The following is a 20,644-nucleotide window of genomic DNA, read 5'->3' on the forward strand; positions in this document are numbered from 1 at the left end:
AAAAAAGTTATTGAGGGTGGAGAAATAGTTCAACAATGAAGAACACTGGCTACTCTTGCAGAGGACCCAGGTTCAATCCCGGTACCCATGTGATGACTCAGAACCATCTGTAGCTCCAGATTAAACACTAGTTTTAGTCTATTTGAACACACTACTTTTCTTCCTTATTACACCTTTCTATGTGCCTTACTCACTTACTTCCTTGAAGTTTGAAAGTAGTAAATCTATCTGCTTTTCAGTGTTTCTTTTACCGTTCAGTATTTTAAATTCTAATCATTTTAAATCATGTCTTACATCTTTAAGTATATAGTTTATTAGAGTTTTTCCTTCACTTACTACTTTAATGATAACACTCTCCTCATCTTTTTAAATGAAGCAGAAAAATGCCAGTGAGTTAATGTTGAATGCGTTTGTTTGTATACACTGAGGCTTTGCCTAATGGTATTATAATTTAGTTTAGGCCTCCTGTTTAAAACCAGTTTGGGACAGAATATAGAAAAGAGTAAACTGCCATAGTGAATGATGAAATTTTTAGAAAGGCACTGATATCCATGGTCAGATGTCTTAGAAGCATAAAGTACACCATGGATTCTATTGGCAAGAATCATTCAGTTTATTAAAGAGTGCATTTAATGAAATTAAGCAACTATATGCTGACTACCTACAGTTTGTTGTACAGTAGTCCCAAACAAAATATGATGAACAAAATACTGATTTTTTTCTACCCTTAAGGAATTTATATTAAAGTCTTGAAGAGTTGTATATTCACTTAACTCAAGAGATTGAAAAGGCTTCAAAAGTACGTGATATCTGAACTGATCTTTGAAGGTTTCCATGGCAGAGAATGCTACAACCAGCATCCCACAAATAGAAAAGAGATTGTGTAAAGTCTCACATGTTTAAAGGTCTAAAAGTCTTAACATCTTACATTTCTTTTTGTCAGGGGATGATAGTGAGATTTGAAGACAGGTTGTAACTACGAACCCACCCCCCAATAATCTAGTTCTACTTCCATGTTTTTGTGAATAACAGCAGCATTCACCCAGGCGTGTTAATCCAACACTTGCAAGATATCTACAATCAATAGTTATAGCTCATTACTTAGCAGTCCTGCCATTTTTTGTTCCTGAGTATCTTCAGTGCTTCTTTTCACATCTCTTACTTCTACCCTGATCCAAGACATCACCTTTCACTTGGATTACAGCAGTAGCCTCCCAAGTAGTCTCCTGTCCTCCACTCTTACTCTCTTCTAGTCTTTCTTTCACAAAGCATTGAGAATAAATTTTTGTGTTACCTTTTCCTATGTAAAATCTTCAAAGATCCCCTACTGTGGAATGAATAGTCACAAGTCAACAGCTTTCCCTGGACTCTTCAGTGTGACATTTTGGGGGTCATTTTTTTTTATTTTTGTTTTGTTTACTTGTACATGTGTCACTTTTCCTTTTAGAAGACCCTGTATATATTGTTCATTGTACCTGAAAACTTTCTTTGAGATAGTTAACTCCTAGCTATCCTTATAGATCTCAGCATCTATACATTGGTTTTAATGTCTTACTTTCCTTGTAAGCTTTCAGCTCTGTGAAGGCACACACTTTTCTATCTTTTTAAAGCAAGATTTCTAGCAGCTGAATGGTAGCAGTACAGGGCGCTGGCAGAATGCTTTCAGCCATTAGCTGATAAACCAATATGCATATTTCAATAAAAGAGATCATCTAACCTTGTATGAAAACTAGTTCTGAATTTTCTTAAATTGACTTGTATATATTGTTTGGTTGTAATTAAAATTAGTATTCATCTCACTAATAGAATATGTTTTGTTTGAAATATTTGAAACATGTAAATGCTACATATGAGTTAATAACTAATTTTATTTTCAATTTAATTTCTTTACCTAGGTCACAGTAGACACACCAACCAGCCCAGTTACCAGTGGACTTCCACTTTTCTTTGTTATAACTGTTACAGCAATCAAGCAGGTAAGTTTCTTACTTAAACTATGCCTGTTCTTTAATGCAAGCTGGTGTAAATTTTCTTGTAAATTCTCTAATTTATTTACTCTTTTCTTTCTCAATATCTATGTGTATGTGGTATAAGCATAATGAACAAGAAGAAAGTTCAACTCAGTAGGGAAATGGAGAGTGGATTTTTACTGTTCATTATTCTGATGTGATATGTCTTGGAATTTCCCATTCCAATGAATTTTAGTTGTTGTTGTTGTTTATAGCCTAGAACTTAAGAATACAAATACTTGAATTTCTTTATTATCAGTAATACTATTGAGGAGGGTGATGGGTAGGGGAGACTTCTATCTTTCTTGTCAAAACTGGCAAACTGCCACAGATTATGATGTGATTGTCTTTGAAGTATTTTGAACATTTTATGTGTTAGTACCTTTAAAACTGTCCAAATGAAATTGAAAATTTAAACAACAAACTTTAAGTGAGGAGTGGGTTAACTGTATAGGAACAGACCACAGACTATGCTTATTTGCAAACATATTTTTAGATAGTGCCTATCAATGTGCTTTTTTTTTAAATTTCCAGCTGCATTTTTTTTTATTGAAAAAAAATTTTCCGCCTCCTCCCCGCCTCCCATTTCTCTCCCCCTCCTCCTGCCCCTCTCCCCCTCCCCCCACTCCTCTTCTCCTCCCTCTCCAGTCCCAGGAGTAGTCAGGGTTCTCTGCCCTGTGGAAAGTCCAAGGTCCTCCCCCCTCCATCCAGGTCTAGGAAGGTGAACATCCAAACTGTCTAGGCTCCCACAAAGCCAGAACATGAAGTAGGATCAAAACCCCATGCCATTGTCCTTGGCCTCTCGTCAGCTCTCATTGTCTGCCATGTTCAGAGAGTCCGGTTTTATGTGCTTTTTGAAAGTACCTTAAGGTAACTGATAGATTGAAGGAACAAGGTTACCTTTCCTATTGGGGTTATCTGATCGTCTGTCTTGCCTCCTACTAGGGATTTTACAAATTGTTTTTTCATGTATTTCATTGCTAAATAAAGACTTGGAATGTTCTTTCCCTTGGGCTATCTAGATTATTATTTTTCTTACTGTCATAAATTTTTAGTTCTAAGAATAGCATTTATGGTTTTCAGAGGGCTTTACTGATTCATTCTACTCCCACTACTAGTTCATGTTATATCCTTCCTTTCTTTATTAGTATCAGAGAATGTACCCTATGAAATGATAGCCTAGTGTTTTCATAAGGAGGGATAGAATAGGAATGAAGAGGAAAAAATGGAGAGGGGAGAAAAAGCTATCAAGAGACTATTTTTCAGATGTAGTTGAAAAGGCACAGATATTACAATGAGGGGAAGAAAGCATTGAATATAAAAGAAGGTGGTCATGTTCAAATGAGCATCCTGCTTCCTTAGCTCTTTTAGTTTAAATCTGTTCCACAAGAAAAGCCCAGAGGAAAGTGAACCATTAAAGCTCTGATTATTTTTTTAATTCTAAAAGCAAGCACCAGTTTCTATTTTCTTTAATCATTAAGTCAGTGGAGAATTTTAATTATTATCTCCACGATACGTAAATTCTCTGACAAAACAAATTTCAAATTTTCCCACTTTCTGCATGAGAAGAATTACATTTCTAAGTGATTAGATTTATCATAAAATAAAATGTCAGAAAAATTATCTTTTCAAATTAAAAGTAGAAAGATATGCTAGAGAGACGACTCAGTACTTAAGAGCCCTGGCTTCTCTTACAGAGGACTCAGGTTCTATTCCCAGAACCCACATAGTGACACACGACCATCTATAACTCCAATTTTAGGGGATTTGACATCCTGTTCTTGCCTCATGGTGCATAAGTATATACGAAAAAATACCAACACACAAAATAAAATGAACAAACAAGTCTTCCTGGCAAAGTAGAATTATAATGTTCCTTAATTCTTCAGGCATATATTGAAGAAAACATAGGTATTCATTAGAGCACCGCGGAAATAAATAATAGATTTTCACAATGAAGAATGTTAACACTCTAATACCTGTTTTGCCTTTAACATATATCTTATTAAGGAACCTTATACTACAATAAAGATATATGCCTAAGAAGTGTGTTTAAAGTATGCTTCAAATTTTCTAATAATATGTTCATCATTGTGTCTGTGGCGTTCTGTGTTGAAATTAACATTATAAAGTTATAAATATAATTTTTATTATCTTTATAGGGATATGAAGATTGGCTTAGACACAGAGCTGATAATGAAGTTAACAAAAGCACTGTTTACATTATTGAAAATGCAAAACGAGTGAGAAAAGAAAGTGAAAAAATCAAGGTACTGTTTTACTACGTCACTCCTTTTAAAGCTACTCTTAGTGGCGCATATGTGTACGTACACGCACATGTGCTTGCATGTTTATGTGTATACATACATATATGCCATGGAATATGTGTGGAGTTCAGAGGATAAGTTTCTGGAGTCGGTTCCCCCCTTCTGATATTAATTTGTGGCTCAGAATCAGGGCATCAGGCTTACACAACAAACACTTTTACCCTCTGAATTTACCCTGATCCCACTCAGAATAATTGGAATCAGTCTTGTGTGATAAAAATGCACACTTGGAAGTATACAGATCAGGGCAGTAGAGGTGCATGCCTTTAATCCCAGCACTCAGGAGTCAAGAGGCAGGCAGACCTTTGAGTTCAAAGCCAATCTGCTCTACAGAACAAGTTCCTGGACAGCCAGGTCTACACAGAGAAACGATGTCTCAAAAAAAAAATTAAAAAAAGGGAAAAAAGAAAAGAAACTAAAGTAATCGATATTATTTATTTACATTTACATCACCAGAAAAGGAAATTCCATACTCATTACACATTATTTCTTCTACCTACGCCCTGTCAACACTAACCTTTCTCAGTCAGTTTGCGGTTTTAATATTTTACATGAATGAAATAATCCATAATCCATTACATGAACTTTGTGTTTTCCATCTTTCAGAATATTTTAAAATCCATTTGTGTTGTAGCATTTATCTATAATTCATTTCTTTTGATGATAGGATATTCTATGTGTATACCACATTTTCTTTATTCACTAGCTGATGTTTCTTCTGCTATGAACATTCAAGGACAAGTTTTTGTTTGAGTATCAGTTTTCAGTTCTTTTGAGTATATGCCTCGGTTGAGTCTGCTAGTCTTATGACAATTTTAATGAACTCCATAACTGTTTTTACACAGAGAGTGTACTGTTTCCAGAGCAAGGTGGTATTTAGTCATTGTTTGCTGCTTCTACCAAATCAGATCCCTGCCAGATGACATTTAGATTTTATCATATCAAACTTTTTTGATTGCCAGTAGATTTTTTTTAAATAGTAAACTTTCTGTTTAGAACAGGTTTGTATTCACAGCAAAACCTAACAAAGTATAGCTATATAGCCTGGTTCTGCCACACACTACCCTTTTCTATTGTAAGCATCAGTAAACCTCCCTCACCACGTTGTTGTGATAGGGGCTGCATCCCGCCACCCAGCTAGCTTTACCCGAAATAATTACACGGAAACTGTATTCTTTTAAACACTGCCTGGCCCATTAGTTCCAGCCTCTTATTGGCTAGCTCTTACATTTTGATCTAACCCATTTCTAATATTCTGTGTAGCACCACGAGCTGGCTTACCAGGAAAGATCTTAACCTGCGTCTATCTGCAGTGAGAGAATCATGGCGACTCACTGACTCGGCTTCTTTCTCCCAGCATTCTGTTCTGTTTACTCCACCCACCTAAGAGTTGGCCTATCAAATGGGCCTAGGCAGTTTCTTTATTAATTAACCAATGAAAGCAACAGATTAGAAAGAAATCACTCCCACATCATTTCCCCTTTTTCTGTTTAAACAAAAAAGAAGGCTTTCGTTTCAACATAGTAAAATTACATATAGCAAAACAGTTATCAAGCAAGATTAGTTACAATATTTATATCTATTTTATCTTTTATCATAACTAAGGAAAACTACAACTATGTATCCATTCTTCAACTCCATCAAAGACTCCAGAAGGATATAATATTACCTAAGCAAACAAGAAATCCAAAACTCTAGAAATGACAGAGACACCTCGCTGCCTGGACAGTCACCCAAAGTTCCTCTGTACCGTTGGGGCATCTATCTTTGGCCTACAGGCCCATAGTATCCAGCAGACATTTCCATGAAGCAGGAAAATTTCAAAGACAGTTTAGTTACTTTCTGCTGTGTCCTGCAGAATGTCTCGCTGACTCTTTCATGAATCAGGAACCTCGAAGGACCATCTCACATTTAGGCAAGTTCAGCAGTCCTCTCTCTCTGCGGGTTCTTTGTGTCCAGTTCATGCAATAGTCCAGGCAAGAGCAGTTTCTTGCCCAAATGGCTATCAAACTCCATAAGGAGCCTTTTCGATGCCCATCTTCCTCTTGAAGTAGATTGGTTCTGCCAGGAGCAGATGTGTCTCATTGTCATGAAAAACCCTAAGTTATTAAAACATTTAAATGCCATATTCTGCAGTCTTTGAAAGATATGAGGAATGCCTATCTAAAATATATCTATGCACATCTTGAAAATCTAACTAGCATGACTACAAGCTTGACTATTATTGATGATTATCCATTAACAACCTATATATATATTACATTTTTAAATGAACTATACAATCACAGTACCTTAATCAAGAGCACAAATACATATACATGTAACAAAATTGACCTTAAAATCCAAAATTTAGTTACAGTAGTGTTCATGCTTAGTACTTTCTATTCTAGGAGGTTTGATAAATGTATGGCATGTATTTAACATTGTAACATCATATAGGATAATTTCCCTGTCTCTAAAAATCTATGTTCTGCCTCATTATTCTTCATTCTCCCTTAATTTCTGCAGTCACTGGTCCTATTACTACTACATGTTTTTGCATTTTTCAGAGTATTATATTGTAGAAACCATACCATATATGACCATTTTTAAAAAAGATTAACTTCTTTAACTTAGTATACATTTAAGTTTCCTCCATGTTTTTTTTATTACTTATTTTTTTTATTGAAAAAAAATTTTCCGCCTCCTCCCCGCCTCCCATTTCCCTCCCCCTCCTCCTGCCCCTCTCCCCCTCCCCCGACTCCCCTCCCCCTCCCTCTCCAGCCCCAAGAGCAGTCAGGGTTCCCTGCCCTGTGGAAAGTCCAAGGTCCTCCCCCCTCCATCCAGGTCTAGGAAGGTGAACATCCAAACTGTCTAGGCTCCCACAAAGCCAGAACATGAAGTAGGATCAAAACCCCGTGCCATTGTCCTTGGCCTCTCGTCAGCTCTCATTGTCCGCCATGTTCAGAGAGTCCGGTTTTATCCCATGCTTTTTCAGTCGCAGTCCAGCTGGCCTTGGTGAGCGTTTCCTCCATGTTTTATCATGGCTTAATAGCTCATTTCTTTGTAGTGATGAGTAATATTAATTTTTCTGTATTTACCAGTTTACTTCTGGAGAAGGTAGATATTTTATTGCCTCTGAATTTTATCAAATGTGAATAAAGTTTCTACAAACATTCAAATATAGGTTTTCATGTGGATATAAGTTTTCACTTCATAAGATGTAATATTTTCATATGGATATTAATAGTGTATGTTTTTTGAAATGGGCCTGTCTCTGCTTCCATCAGATCTTTAGTGTTTGGTATTTGAGTCAGTCTTGTCAGGAGTTGGGTTGCCATTGTTTCTTTTATTGTAATTATTGTTATTTTAATATACTACTGTGTCGTGGTCCCCCTCGGCCAGCAAGAAGGACGCAACACCGGAGCTCTTCCTGCTGCAGTTTATTCAGGACCTTTATTCACAACTTCTTTCTCTTTCCTTTCTCTCTCTTCTTCCTCTCTCTCTCTCCTCTCTTCTCTCTCCTTCTCTGGGCAAACCTCTCTCTCTCCCTGGGCAAACCTCTCCCAGCCCTTTAGTAGGCCTGGCCCGCCAACCCCGGATTGCCAGGTGGGCACTGCCCATAGGTCCACGCATACTCAAGCAGCTGACAATCATTGTATGGTAATAGCATAAGTCAGGCCTAGTTGATATTAGGAGTTGATTATCACAGAGGGCACTCGCTTTCGGGATAACGGAGGGCGGGAGCCAGCACCATCAGGTGCGGCTCCACACAGCTCTCTACACATAGCCATCAGGTGTGACTCCACACGGCTCTCTACACTACTGTGCTTTACATTCTTTTGAAAGATTGATTGCAGTTATCCTGAGTTTTGGACCTGGGGTGCTAGAGTGTTTTTCCTGTTACTTTTCCATCATTTTCTTTTACCTTATACCTTATTCTAGATGGCCTGACTAGCAGTATATGCCTCTTTCTATTCTCTTGCTTTTCTCTCAAAGCAGTATACTACTCTTTCTTATTTCTTACTCAATATGAAGCTCCACATAGGAACAGAGTAATTTATTGGCTCTCCAGTATTAATCTCAATATTGGCCAAGCACTCTGCACCATATATATATATGGTAGTTTTCTAGTCTTACAGTTCCGTCTCTCATCGTAGTCAGATCCTTTGGTATAAATGGGCTTCCTATTTCATCTCATGCAGTAGCTTGCTTCCATTTTCTTTCTTCTGCCTCTTTCCTGCCTTTGTCTTAGTTGTAAATGAGCTTCTTGCTTCCTATAAGAGAGGGTTTCCTGATCCTGAAGTGCCTAACGCTACACTAATTGCCATCAGAGAGTTTTGGTAACAGAAGCAGAGATCCACAACCAAGCTCTGGGCTGAGCTCTGAGAATCTTGATGAAGAGAGGGAGGAAGGATTGTACAAACCAGATGTGAGCGTGGGGTCAATGTCATTACAAGGGAACCAGGGGAGACAACTAACCTGAGTTCATAGGAGCTCATAGACACTGGACTGACAGCTTTAGAGTCTGCGTGGAAACAACCTAGACCCTCTACGTATGTGTGACAGTTGTATAGTTTCATCTACTTGTGGGACTCCTAGCAGTGGGACTGTAGCTTATCCCTAACACTTTGGCTGGCTTTGGGGAATCTTTTCCTCTTACTGGGTTATCTTACTAAGCCTTAATACAAGGAGAAGAGCTTGTTCTTACATCAACTTGATATGCCGTGCTTTGTTGATACCCATGGGAGGCCTGCCCCTTTGTGCGCAGAAACAGATTTGGGGGTCTCAGAGGGAAGGAAGTTGGAGGGAATGGGAGACTTTTCTGTTCCACCAGCCCGTTCCCAAATATCCATACAGGGACTTATTAATTTTAAATGCTCATATGTTAGCTCATTTTGTTATTAACTAGCTCTTATAACTTAAATTAACCCATATTTCTTATCTACGCTCTGCCATGTAGCTCAGTACATTTTCTCAGTACAAGTTCATCTGCTGTTTCTGCATCTCTTCATGACTTCTCAGACTCTGCCCTTCTCCTCCCCAGCATTCTCTCTGCCCTGAAACTTCTGCCTAACTACTGGCCATTTAGCTTCTTCATTAAACCAGTCATATTGACAAATACTCACACAGTGTAAAGGAATATTCATTTTTCCTCATGCATTCCCTTAATATTATAAAACAGATCATCTGGGGCTGGAGAGATGGTTCTTCCAGAGGATCCTGGTATGATCCCCAGCATTCACCTGGTGGCTCATAACCATCTCTAACTCCAATCTCAAGGGATCTAATGCAGTACTTTGGTTTGTGGGCACTGCACACATGCTTCACATAGCCTTCGGTGCAGGCAAAACAAATAAACTATCTATTGTATAGGATTATATATATTATCAGAGGACTTAATATGCAAGGCAAAGGATAAGACCTTTGGAAGGGAGACAGGACAGGAAATCTGTTTTATTATTATTAATTATTTTATGTATGTTATTTCTGTGTATGTGGTATCTATGCATGTTGCAGTGTTCATGTAGGAGATCAAAGGAAAAATTGTAGGAATCAGTTCTCTCCTACCATGTGGGTTCTGGGGATTCAATTGAGGTCATCACACTTGGTAGTAAGTGTCTTTACCTGCTAACCCATGTTACCAGCTCCCTGTAAAAATGATATAGGGACTGGAGAGATGGCTCAGAGGTTAAGAACAATTGCTGCTCCTGCAGAGGATCTAGAATTAGTACCTAGCACCACATAGCTTCTCACAATTATATTTAACTCTACTTTGAAGGTCTTCTCGTCTCTGCATTCACCAGGCATATGTAGGCAAAACACTGATCCACATTTATTTAAATGTTTTTAAATAGTAAATAGAAACAGAACTATGAGGCGATAGAATCATTCTCTTTCCCTAAAGTTGTCTTCTCCTTTAGCTTCAGGGTGAAGCCTAAATTCTTTGGCCTGTAGGGCCTGGCCCATTATGGTATTTTTTTCTGTATATTTAAGTATGGGAATTGTTATATTATAACCTGAGCGTTTATGTAACTGCGGAACAAAACATCTAAAAATAATATTTAAAAATTAATTTGATTATAATTGCCAATTCTGGTGCTCTTGGATACTAATTTATATTAATTAAGAAAATATATTTTTCAATTCAAATAGACCTAAAATCCTCATCTTAATCTCTAAAATAGAAGAATTTCCTGTATTAGTTGAGCATTCTCAGTCAGTGTACCCAGGTCAACATGATGGGCTTTGACTTCTCTTAACTGTGACTTGCTTCTGTCATCATCAGTTGCCTCTTTTTACCTCTCCTGTATATTTAGCCCTGTGATGAACTTAAAATTTTTGTTTTGTAGATTGTTCGTAGTGTATTTATGATTGGTGGTAATAGTCTTGTGGATTTTGAGGTTTTTTTTTAAGTTTTGTTTTTACTTTTTTTTTTTTAACAGGGTCATTTTCTCAGTAGTGGGCCATGAAAATTGTTGGATAGTGTTATCTGAAGGTTTTCTTATATCCTTCTAAAGAAATATATGTTGGCATTCTCAATTTGTGAATAAAGTAGCCACATTGAATTAATAAGCAGTATTGACACCTATCAAATAGTTAATATGCGTACATTATTTAATGTTTTGTTTGTTTCATCATTTCAAACACCAGTCTTCTGCAGTTATTGGAATCACTTAAGCCATTTATCAAAGTGGTATTATTTAGTAACAAAGTTGGGACATGAACTCAGGTTTACAAGTCTTCACTTTTTATGTTTTATTCTCTGCATCATTGAATTGTTCAAGATTCCATCTCTCAAGTTTTTCTTCTTCTTGGGTACAGGATACTTGCTGATAAGAGATTGTTATTGCTATAATTAACTGGTTCTTCTGATGGAAAAAAATTCTTAGAAAGCTAATCTAAGACTCCCCTCCGCCAATTATGAGGAAAACTGATCCTCTTCTCAAGTTTCTGAACACTAAAGAAGGAATCCAACAATCATGACTGCAGACAAAATATGCTGGTTCAAAGGGAAAATGTAGATGCCTCTGGTCATGAAGTACCTAACTTGAAACCTCTAGATTTTCTTTCTTTGCTCTTGAATGGTTATAGAAATTATCTTATTACATATCAGTTTCAGGAATATCAGAGAACACAGAACACATGAATGTCAGAATTACTTATAATACAACAATGCTAAGATATTCTGAAAGCATTCTAAGTCTTTATTTCCTTAAAGAGGATTTTGAATATTCAATAATAGTCTTTAATTTCTTTGCATGTGATGTAGAATGCTGATAATCTCAAAATCTCATCTGTAGATATCTCTTTTAATAGTTTTAGCTTTATTGTGAGGTATACTGAATGTTTTGTTAAGAATTTAAAGTATTTATTCACTGTTTTAGGTTGGTGATGTAGTAGAAGTACAGGCAGATGAAACCTTTCCCTGTGATCTTATTCTTCTGTCGTCCTGCACAACTGATGGAACTTGTTATGTCACTACAGCTAGTCTTGATGGTGAATCTAATTGTAAGGTAATGGAGATTAAACCTGACCGGAGCATTTTATTCTCAGAATGATTAATGAGATAGTTCTGTGTCCTAACACTCCTAAATCCCTTACCTCACTTTTGCTATTCATGTAAGTTTTATATTTGAAGACAGCAGTTATGTAATTATATTTGAGCTTCTAAGTAAACACCCACCTTGGAGAATTGCATTGTGGGGGATAGGGTGGGGGATCATGCCCTAACCAAAAGCCATCAAAATTATTGATGTAATTCAATTAACATTTTATTTATGCTTTTTGTTTGTGTTTTTGATGTACTTAGGACTGAATTCTTGGCTCACACATGCACACTAGAACTACTACTGAGCTATTTTACTACCCATAAGTGAGAATACTTGTGAGCTAAACTACATAACTACAAAAATAATTTCAAGTATTTTGTAACTTTATAATTCATCTATTTTTAATTTTTTAAGAGTTGCATATTTTTGTTTAAAAGGTTTATTCTGGGTCTGGAGAAATAGTGCTATAGTTAAGAGCACAAACTGCTCTTCTAGTGGACCTAGGTTCAATTCCTAGCTCACAACCAGCTGTGATTACAGCTGCATGGGATCCAATCCCTGACCTGCTTGGACACTAGGCACATAAGTGGTACACAGATGTACGTGTAGCCAAAACATCCATACACATAAAATTAAATAAATCAATTCATGTGATATAACTAGTCTAATATGGAGTAATTTGATTATATACCTTAGGATATAGTTTAATAAATGTTGTATTTTATTGTTAACCAGTAGAAATTTTAAGTACGTTATAGTCAATTCAATCAGAATGGGAGATAATTTACTTTGCTGGTACTTTCTGGCAAAGCCAGTTTTTGGCCTTTGCCATCCACTGTTCCATGGGGCATAAAGACTTATCCTTTCTGTGCTGCCTTCAAGGACTATGGCAGCCTTGGAGTCTAGCTCCCAGAATTGCACCTAGAGTTGCAGAAAAGAATGCCTTCAGAACAGCAGGGACTTAGGAAAATTTCCTATCTGAAGAAAAAAAAAAGACTCATACACAATCTGAGGGTTATGCTCTTTTTATTTCCAGCTCTTGTTCTCTCCAGTTCCAATTCTCTAGTTCTAATTCTCTTGGTCCAATTCTCTGTAGCTTTTTTGTTTACCTGCCTTATATGTACACATTCAACAACAAACTTTTTTCAAAACAAAATGTTATACAAACTACATTGAAGTTAGTGAGTAACCATAACAACTCCGGCTTCAAGGTTCCTGGTGTACATGCTGTGACCTGAGACTGGGGACATAGTGCCTGGTGAGAGAAGCTGCTGAAGGATTTGTGCAGGGAGTAGGTTTTTATCAACCAGACTTAGCAAGAGGTTTTAAACCAGCTAAATATATGTAGCTTGTCTTAGACTGTGGAGAAACTGTTGTTTTCTTATGTTAGTCTGGGTAAAGAAACTTCTAAGTGTCTTAACAGTCCTCGTGGAACAATAGATCTAGTAATGAAGCATATCTTAGTATATTTATGTTCAACAGAATTACACAGCTTAATGGAAAGTCATCTTCCTGATCATCCACAGATAGATGTGCCCATAAGATTGAGATGTAATCATGAGGTCACATGAACAAATTACATGAAAATGCACAGTAATGGGGAGATTCCCCAGCTGTTTTTGCACATGTGAATTTACAGACAGAAACAGCCAGTTTCCAGAGTCAGTGGTCCCATAAGTCTTGCTTGAACAGGGTTCTCTCCATCAGAGAATAATTCATCTGGTGGGTTGATATCTGAATTATCAATTGCCATCTGCTGTATTTATGTCATGGCCCTCAACAGCTCGTTGCAAAGGAGTAATTCTGGTTTGGCGTAGCCTTTAATCTCAGTACTTGAGAGGCAGAAAAAGATAAATCTCTGTGAGTTTGAGGCCAGCCTGATCTACATAGGGGATTCTGTATGGAGAGATCCTATTTAAAAGAAAAAAAGTAGTAATACTAATGAGCTCACCTCTTGGTATATGTTTGGGGAGGTCTCTTATTTGCTTTTTCCCTGTGGAATTAAGGAGTAGAACTCAAAATGTGAAATAAAAGCTTTACTTGTTACTATTTACTGATTTTGTGTTCAAGCAAATGATACTAAATTACTGGTGTCTTAGCTGTTCAAAAACTGAGTTATATTTTAGGGATTATTAAGATAGAGAAATCTGTGTAAAGATTCTCTAACATTGAGAATATTGTTTAGAGGAAGAAAGTTTTCGGTTTTCTTTTATTCATTAAGTGTCAATAAATCAAAAATTTTAAAGTCAGGCAGTAGTTTTAAATGTAAAGCAAGAAGTTCTCTAATATCCCTAAAGACTATGTTAACAGCTTTCCCTTGTGCATAAGTGCTATAATACTTGAATCTGCATTAGCCCTTGTTGACAGTTTATAAATAGGTTCATTGGATCTTGTCTTGCATTTTGGATGAATTAAGAGTATAGTACAGGGGCTAGGGAGATGGCTCAGAGGTTAAGAGCACTGACTGCTCTTCCAGAGGTCCTGAGTTCAATTCCCAGCAACCACATGGTGGCTTGTGGCCATCTATGGTGAGATCTGGTGCCCTCTTCTGGCATGCAAGCATACATGGAAGGAATGTTGTGTATATAATAAATAAATAAATCTTTAAAAAAAAAAGAGTATAGTACATATATGTAGAATATCTTAATCATTGAATATAAGACATTAGCTTTCTGTTACTATATAAAATATACCCATATTGAACAGTTTCAAAATCTTTATAAACTGTTTATGTAATGGAACCATTAATTTTTTTCAAATCTTGTTTTTCTTTTTTTTTTTTTTGGTTTTTCGAGACAGGGTTTCTCTGTAGCTTTGGTGCCCGTCCCGGAACTAGCTCTTGTAGACCAGGCTGGCCTCGAACTCCCAGAGATCCGCCTGCCTCTGCCTCCCGAGTGCTGGGATTAAAGGCGCGCGCCACCACCGCCCGGCTCAAATATTGGTTTTATATATAAGAGAAAAAATATATTAATACCTTCTTGGGGATTTCAGTTAATTATATGCATACTACAAATGTAATACTCTCCAGTGTCAAGGAAAGTTTTTGTTTGTCTTTTACCTTTAAATTCCTTTTGGAGCAGGTTACCTGTGTATTTGTAATGTATTTTAAGAGTAGTGTCCTGTAATTGATTTGGTATAGAATGTCCATCAACATTTGTAATATTCTGCTTAACCCTCTTACTCTAAAATGTGCTGTTTCTGAAATAAGTTGGCTATAAAGTTACAAAAATACTTTATATTTGATTATCTTGTGCTTTCATATAGACACATTATGCAGTACGAGATACCATAGAACTGTGTACAGCCGAATCCATTGATAACCTCCGAGCAGCAATTGAATGTGAACAGCCTCAACCTGACCTCTACAAGTAAGCATCTTGCTTTACTTTATTGCTGTTCTTTGACTCTGCTTCTTTTTTGTCACCAGTAAAGCAAAGAAATACCCATTACTTATTTACCAGTCTACTCTTGTGTATATTTTTATGAGCTGTTCTTCCTCTTGGAAAGGAAATTAATCAAATGAGCATTGCTCACTACCAGCCTAATGTAATTCATTATGGGCCCAGCCATCCTACTTTCTTTTCCTTTTCTTTTTGTTACTTGTAAACATGGCTATCAGGTTTGTTTTTTTAAGAAGCCTCATCTATTAGACTAATGGGAGTTCCAGGAGTTAATTAAAACAAAAATAAATCTTTTGCATCTTATCCAGCGTGAAACAAGAAAGAGGATATCTGAGACTGCAGTTAGTAGGCACACTATCCTTTCTTGTTGATGATGATAATGAACTAAAGATTGCAAATAGGCTGTTTGATGTTCACAGGCTATTAAATTCATGGATCTGTAAACTGGTATGTTTTCTTCTGGCTCATGGATGCAGGTTTTCTTGATTAACATTCATTGGAGGTTGTCAAAAATTGGCATTAGTGTCTAGGACTGGTTAGTTTAATTAGGGTGTGGTACTGCTGAGGGTTTGGTAATAGTTTTTAATTCATTCCATTCTATACCACCGTTGCAGATAACATCCACTGTATGGGCAAGCCATCATGTTAAGTCATGTTGTTGGTCAAATAGAGGACCAAATGAATGGATTTGGTTTACTCTAGTTAGGGTTAGGAATAGTAAAGAAATATATCCTACTATGAGAATGTTGATCCCCTCCCCCACAGTTTATTCCTTGTTTTCTCTTTCTCTTTTCTATGTTTTGATACTAAGAACTAGAGCCACAAGCAAAAACAAAAAAAAGCTTTCTCCACCTTCAAGTAACTAATGAATAAAGGATATCAATCAATAAAGTTAAGCTTATAGTACAGTAATAAAGATGTACACAAAGTCCATGAAGTTCCAGAAAAAGGAGTGACCTATTCTACCTGATAATATATGTATATGTTTCACACACATATATACATATTCATATTTATAAGGGAAATTCCCAGATTTTAAAGTTGCCTTAAATATGAAGGATAATTTAGGATAGACAAGGTTATTCTAATTTACCTAAGCTGAATCCCTTCAGTATGACTTTAGAATACCAAGTATTTCTACCAGTCTGATAGAAATCATACATACTATATTTATGAAATTCAATTATCTTTCTTAGGGCAAAGAATCTGCCCTTTTAGTTTATTATGTTTCAGCATTTTTCTAGTACAGTACTTTCACAATTAACATAGAATGAATGGATAGATCTTCCTATTTTGTATATAAAAGCATTTAAACTGAGGCACTACAGAGATTACTCAGTGATTAACAGAATGCATAACACACACATGAGACTTGTCATAACCACCTATAGCTCTGGGGGATCTGATACCTCTGACTTCTTTGGGCACCCGAACAAACACAGAGATACAGTGTTCATACAATGAAAAATAAACATGTTTTTAAAATACAGCATAAATTTTGATTGGTAGGGATGTGGATATGAATCTGTAAGAAGTTACAAGGCTGAATATTATCAAAATAAAATACATTGTATGAAATTCTCAAAGAATGAATAAAAATATTTGAAAATCAAAATGTTTTAAAAGTATTTGAACTGTATATTACTTTTCTATGAAGAAAACATACTGAAAATTACAGAGTAAGTATAAAAGTCTCATTAAGGAGGGGTTAGGCCGTTTTATCCCTTTTTTTGCAGAATTATAGGTTAAGTGCTTGGATCAGGTCAATTGCCAAATACAAACATTTTCAAGTTTACATAATCAAGTATTCCTTGTGTGTAGTTGTCAAATATTGGACCTGTGACTAATACCAGTGTCATCTGAGAGTATGACAAAGAAGTTTAAGGATGGGACCCAGAATTCTGAGGTTTAAGTAAGATTCTTTTCACCCCCTGTAATTCATAAGCAGCTCATGTATAAAAACCTTTGAACTAATCATTTCAAAAATTGTATATAGTATCAGAAACCATTACTAATCACATGAATCTAAAATAAAAGCCACAGTGTTTATAGAAAGGTGTCATATGATGTGTTGTGTATATGTATAATACCAAGTAGAATTCCATTAATTTAAAATATTTGTTTATACTTATTATTTTAAAGATTCGATTTAAATGTTATGTAATTTATAAGTTCAATGTAACTTTTTTCCAGATGCTTAATAGAATTTTAAATTCATTCAGTCTTATATTTTTATTATTTATAATCTGATGAATTTCTAATTGATGGTATTTAGATTTTCACACTTGCTATTATGTTTTGTTTTTGTTTTTAACAGGTTTGTTGGGCGAATCAGTATCTTTAGTAATAGTATTGAGTCTGTTGCCAGGTTAGTTGGTTATTCCTTTTAAAAACTATCCTTTTGGGAGGAGGAATATTTTTCTTTTAAACCCAATAAAATAGCCAAATGCCTTTCCTTAAATAAAGTGAAAAGAAGAGGGCTAAGTAACCTTGTGATTAGTTGGGCTATGGTGATCAGGTGTCTTTGTGTTGGGTAGAAGATTATTATTGAAATAATATATAGACTTTCTAAAAGAACAGAGCTCCACGAGACCAGCCAAATGTTCAACCAGTAGAGACACTTGCCATGAAAGCCTAGCTACCTGAGACCAATCCCTAGAAACTACTTTAAAGATGGAAGGAGAGAAATGACTCCATAAAGTTATCCTCTGACCACACATATGTACTCTGTGCATGTGCACCAACACAAGCATAATAATTATATACAGAAAAGTTTTAGCTAAAAAAAAAAAAAAAGAAGCTCGGCGGCGATGGCACACACCTTTACTCCCAGCACTAAGGGAGGCAGAGGCAGGCAGATCCCTGTGAGTTCAAGGCCAGCCTGGTCTACAGAGAGAGTTCCGGAACAGCCAGAGATACACAGAGAAATCCTGTCTTGAAAAAGATAAAAGAAAAAATAAAATACATAAAATAGCAGCATTCTGTACCTGTTGACTGCTTTTCCAAACCTGTTCTAGATAATCACATATATTTTCCTTGGTTGTATGATGGCTGACAAGCTTGAACATAAAGCTGGAAAATAGTGGTTTATGGGAGAGTAATTGAGGGTCTAGGCAGTGAGGAAAATGCTAGAATTACTTGGACCTAAATAAAATGTAAAGTTAATCATTTATAAGGCATTCAAACAAACAGGATGCATTCTTTCCTCTCTTATTACATAGTTAATTGTCTCAGTTTTTCCACTTTGCCTTGATCTCCCAGAAGTCAGGTTCATTCTCTACAAAGATGCCATTGTATTTTTGCAGCTTGGCATTTGCCTTCCCAGTCTTTTATCTGTGACCCTCTTTTTCTTACTTCTTATAGCTCTTGTCTTACTCTCTATAAGTCATAATCTTTTGATCTTTCTTTACCTCTGTGTGTTGCTGGCTACCACTGTACTATGCTCCCATCTGGCTGTACCCTTAAGTCACTTCAGATGGAGGGATCATTCTGTTCATCCTAGGGAATAAGCTTATGGTAGAAATAGATACATTCTAAACCCCTTGGAGAATAGATGTGTGTCAGGGCATCTGTACCCAGTAATGATGACATTGTACATTGTTTCAATAAACTGTGCTTGTTTTTCACTTAGATCTTTGGGACCTGAAAATCTTTTGCTGAAAGGAGCTACACTTAAAAATACCAAGAAGATATATGGTGAACAACTTTGAAAATATGTTGTTAAAATGTGTTTCATAAAGCTTGTGAATAAATAGTGCATGTTTAAAAGTGAACATGGCAGATACCTGCCTTTTATTTTCAGTGTATATTTATGTGTTGATAATTTACAAGATAAATTAATGAGTATGATACTTTATATAATTTAAATTAAATACTTATAATTTAATATAAGTGATAGATCAGCCAATAAATATGAAATACTTAGAATTCTTACCCTTATAAACTGTGAAAAATTCACAGAACCAAACAACCAGGTTATTTTATATTCTGTTATTCTTTAGGAGTTGCTGTTTACACTGGGATGGAAACCAAAATGGCTTTGAACTACCAAGGGAAATCTCAGAAACGTTCTGCTGTTGAAAAGTTAGTATGTACCACAAATTTTGTTTAGGCATTCTTGATTGAAATAGTTATTTCTTCAGTAATTCCAAATGACAATACAGAAAGTCATCATCCACAATAATAGCAGCTACCATTTTAAGCACTTGTTTTTGTTCCTGAAACAGTCCTCACTGATTTATGTCTTCATTTGATTCAGTCCTCTAAATAATCCTATGAAATAATTTATGTTAGACTCTTTCAACAATACAAGTGAAGAAACAGTCTCTAAGATAGTAAATGAATTAACTAAGCTTGCATAGGTTTAAATGGCACCATTTACCTTAACTGTAAATTCATTTCCTTTTGTTACTGAATTTGGGGTCCTTTTGTTGGTATGTGCAAGTTGATTCTACAATATTGTTCTAGTAGACATTGGAGTAGTATCTGGTAGATCATTAAGACAGGTGCCACTATCAGGGCTTTTTAATTTAAATTTTATGTGGTTATTTATGTGTGTGCGTATTACAGTCTCATGCAGCCCAAGATGGTTTTAAATTAGCTACATGAGCTGAGGATGATCTTGATTTTGTAATCCTCTTGCTTCCTCCTCCCAACTACTGGGATTTTAGGTACTACAAGGACAGACACACGTCTTTCTTTATAGGCGTGTATATGACTCATCGTGCCTTATCCAGAACTTTATTTTGAAATAATGCTAAGAGAATATATGCTGAGCTTAAGGTTCACATTTACTATTCTACCTTTAGTTTGAAATATTTAGTCTTTTGGGGAGAAGATACCAACTACACTTTCCATAGAAGTTAAGTAGGTATTAATACATATGGATATGGATGTTTCCACTTATTTTAAAATGTGTGCTTGAAAAGCCAGACATTGTTCCGTGGGCACAATTAGTGATCAATAAACAGTTCAGGGCTAGATTTTCCATTTTGCCATTTAACAGTTATTCTTTGGCTGTGATAATTAAGATTCTTATGTAAAATTTGGGATATGATTATTATAATGTACACAGGAGAATCTTTAGTTAATAATAAACTAAATCAAAATAAAATAATTTAAATTTTTATTTTGCTTATGTCTTAAGTAATGAGACATAATATCTTACTTTTCAGATCTATTAATGCCTTCTTGATTGTTTATTTATTCATCTTACTGACCAAAGCTGCAGTATGCACAACTCTAAAGTATGTGTGGCAAAGTACTCCCTACAATGATGAACCTTGGTATAATCAAAAGACTCAAAAGGAACGGGAAACTTTTAAGGTAATTAACTTGCTATGAGGGACTAGGCTATCCTTTACTGAAATACTGCT

At 35.9% G+C, this 20,644-nt stretch overlaps 1 protein-coding gene across 5 annotated transcripts in view; it reads left to right on the plus strand.

Annotated features, from left to right (window-relative positions):
- Atp11c (ATPase phospholipid transporting 11C) overlaps positions 1-20,644 on the plus strand; it is a 212,983-nt gene that overhangs the window by 96,520 nt on the left and 95,819 nt on the right. For all 5 annotated transcript variants that reach the window (XM_057759651.1, XM_057759654.1, XM_057759653.1 and 2 more), the window contains exons 4-11: positions 1,896-1,976; positions 4,172-4,279; positions 11,704-11,832; positions 15,133-15,236; positions 17,587-17,637; positions 18,901-18,965; positions 19,271-19,352; positions 20,444-20,594. In XM_057759651.1, coding sequence (XP_057615634.1) covers positions 1,896-1,976; positions 4,172-4,279; positions 11,704-11,832; positions 15,133-15,236; positions 17,587-17,637; positions 18,901-18,965; positions 19,271-19,352; positions 20,444-20,594 — 771 coding nt within the window. The remainder of the gene's footprint in view (positions 1-1,895; positions 1,977-4,171; positions 4,280-11,703; positions 11,833-15,132; positions 15,237-17,586; positions 17,638-18,900; positions 18,966-19,270; positions 19,353-20,443; positions 20,595-20,644) is intronic.

Source organism: Chionomys nivalis, chromosome X (assembly GCF_950005125.1).
Source record: "Chionomys nivalis chromosome X, mChiNiv1.1, whole genome shotgun sequence".
NCBI classification, from domain to species: Eukaryota; Metazoa; Chordata; class Mammalia; order Rodentia; family Cricetidae; genus Chionomys; species Chionomys nivalis.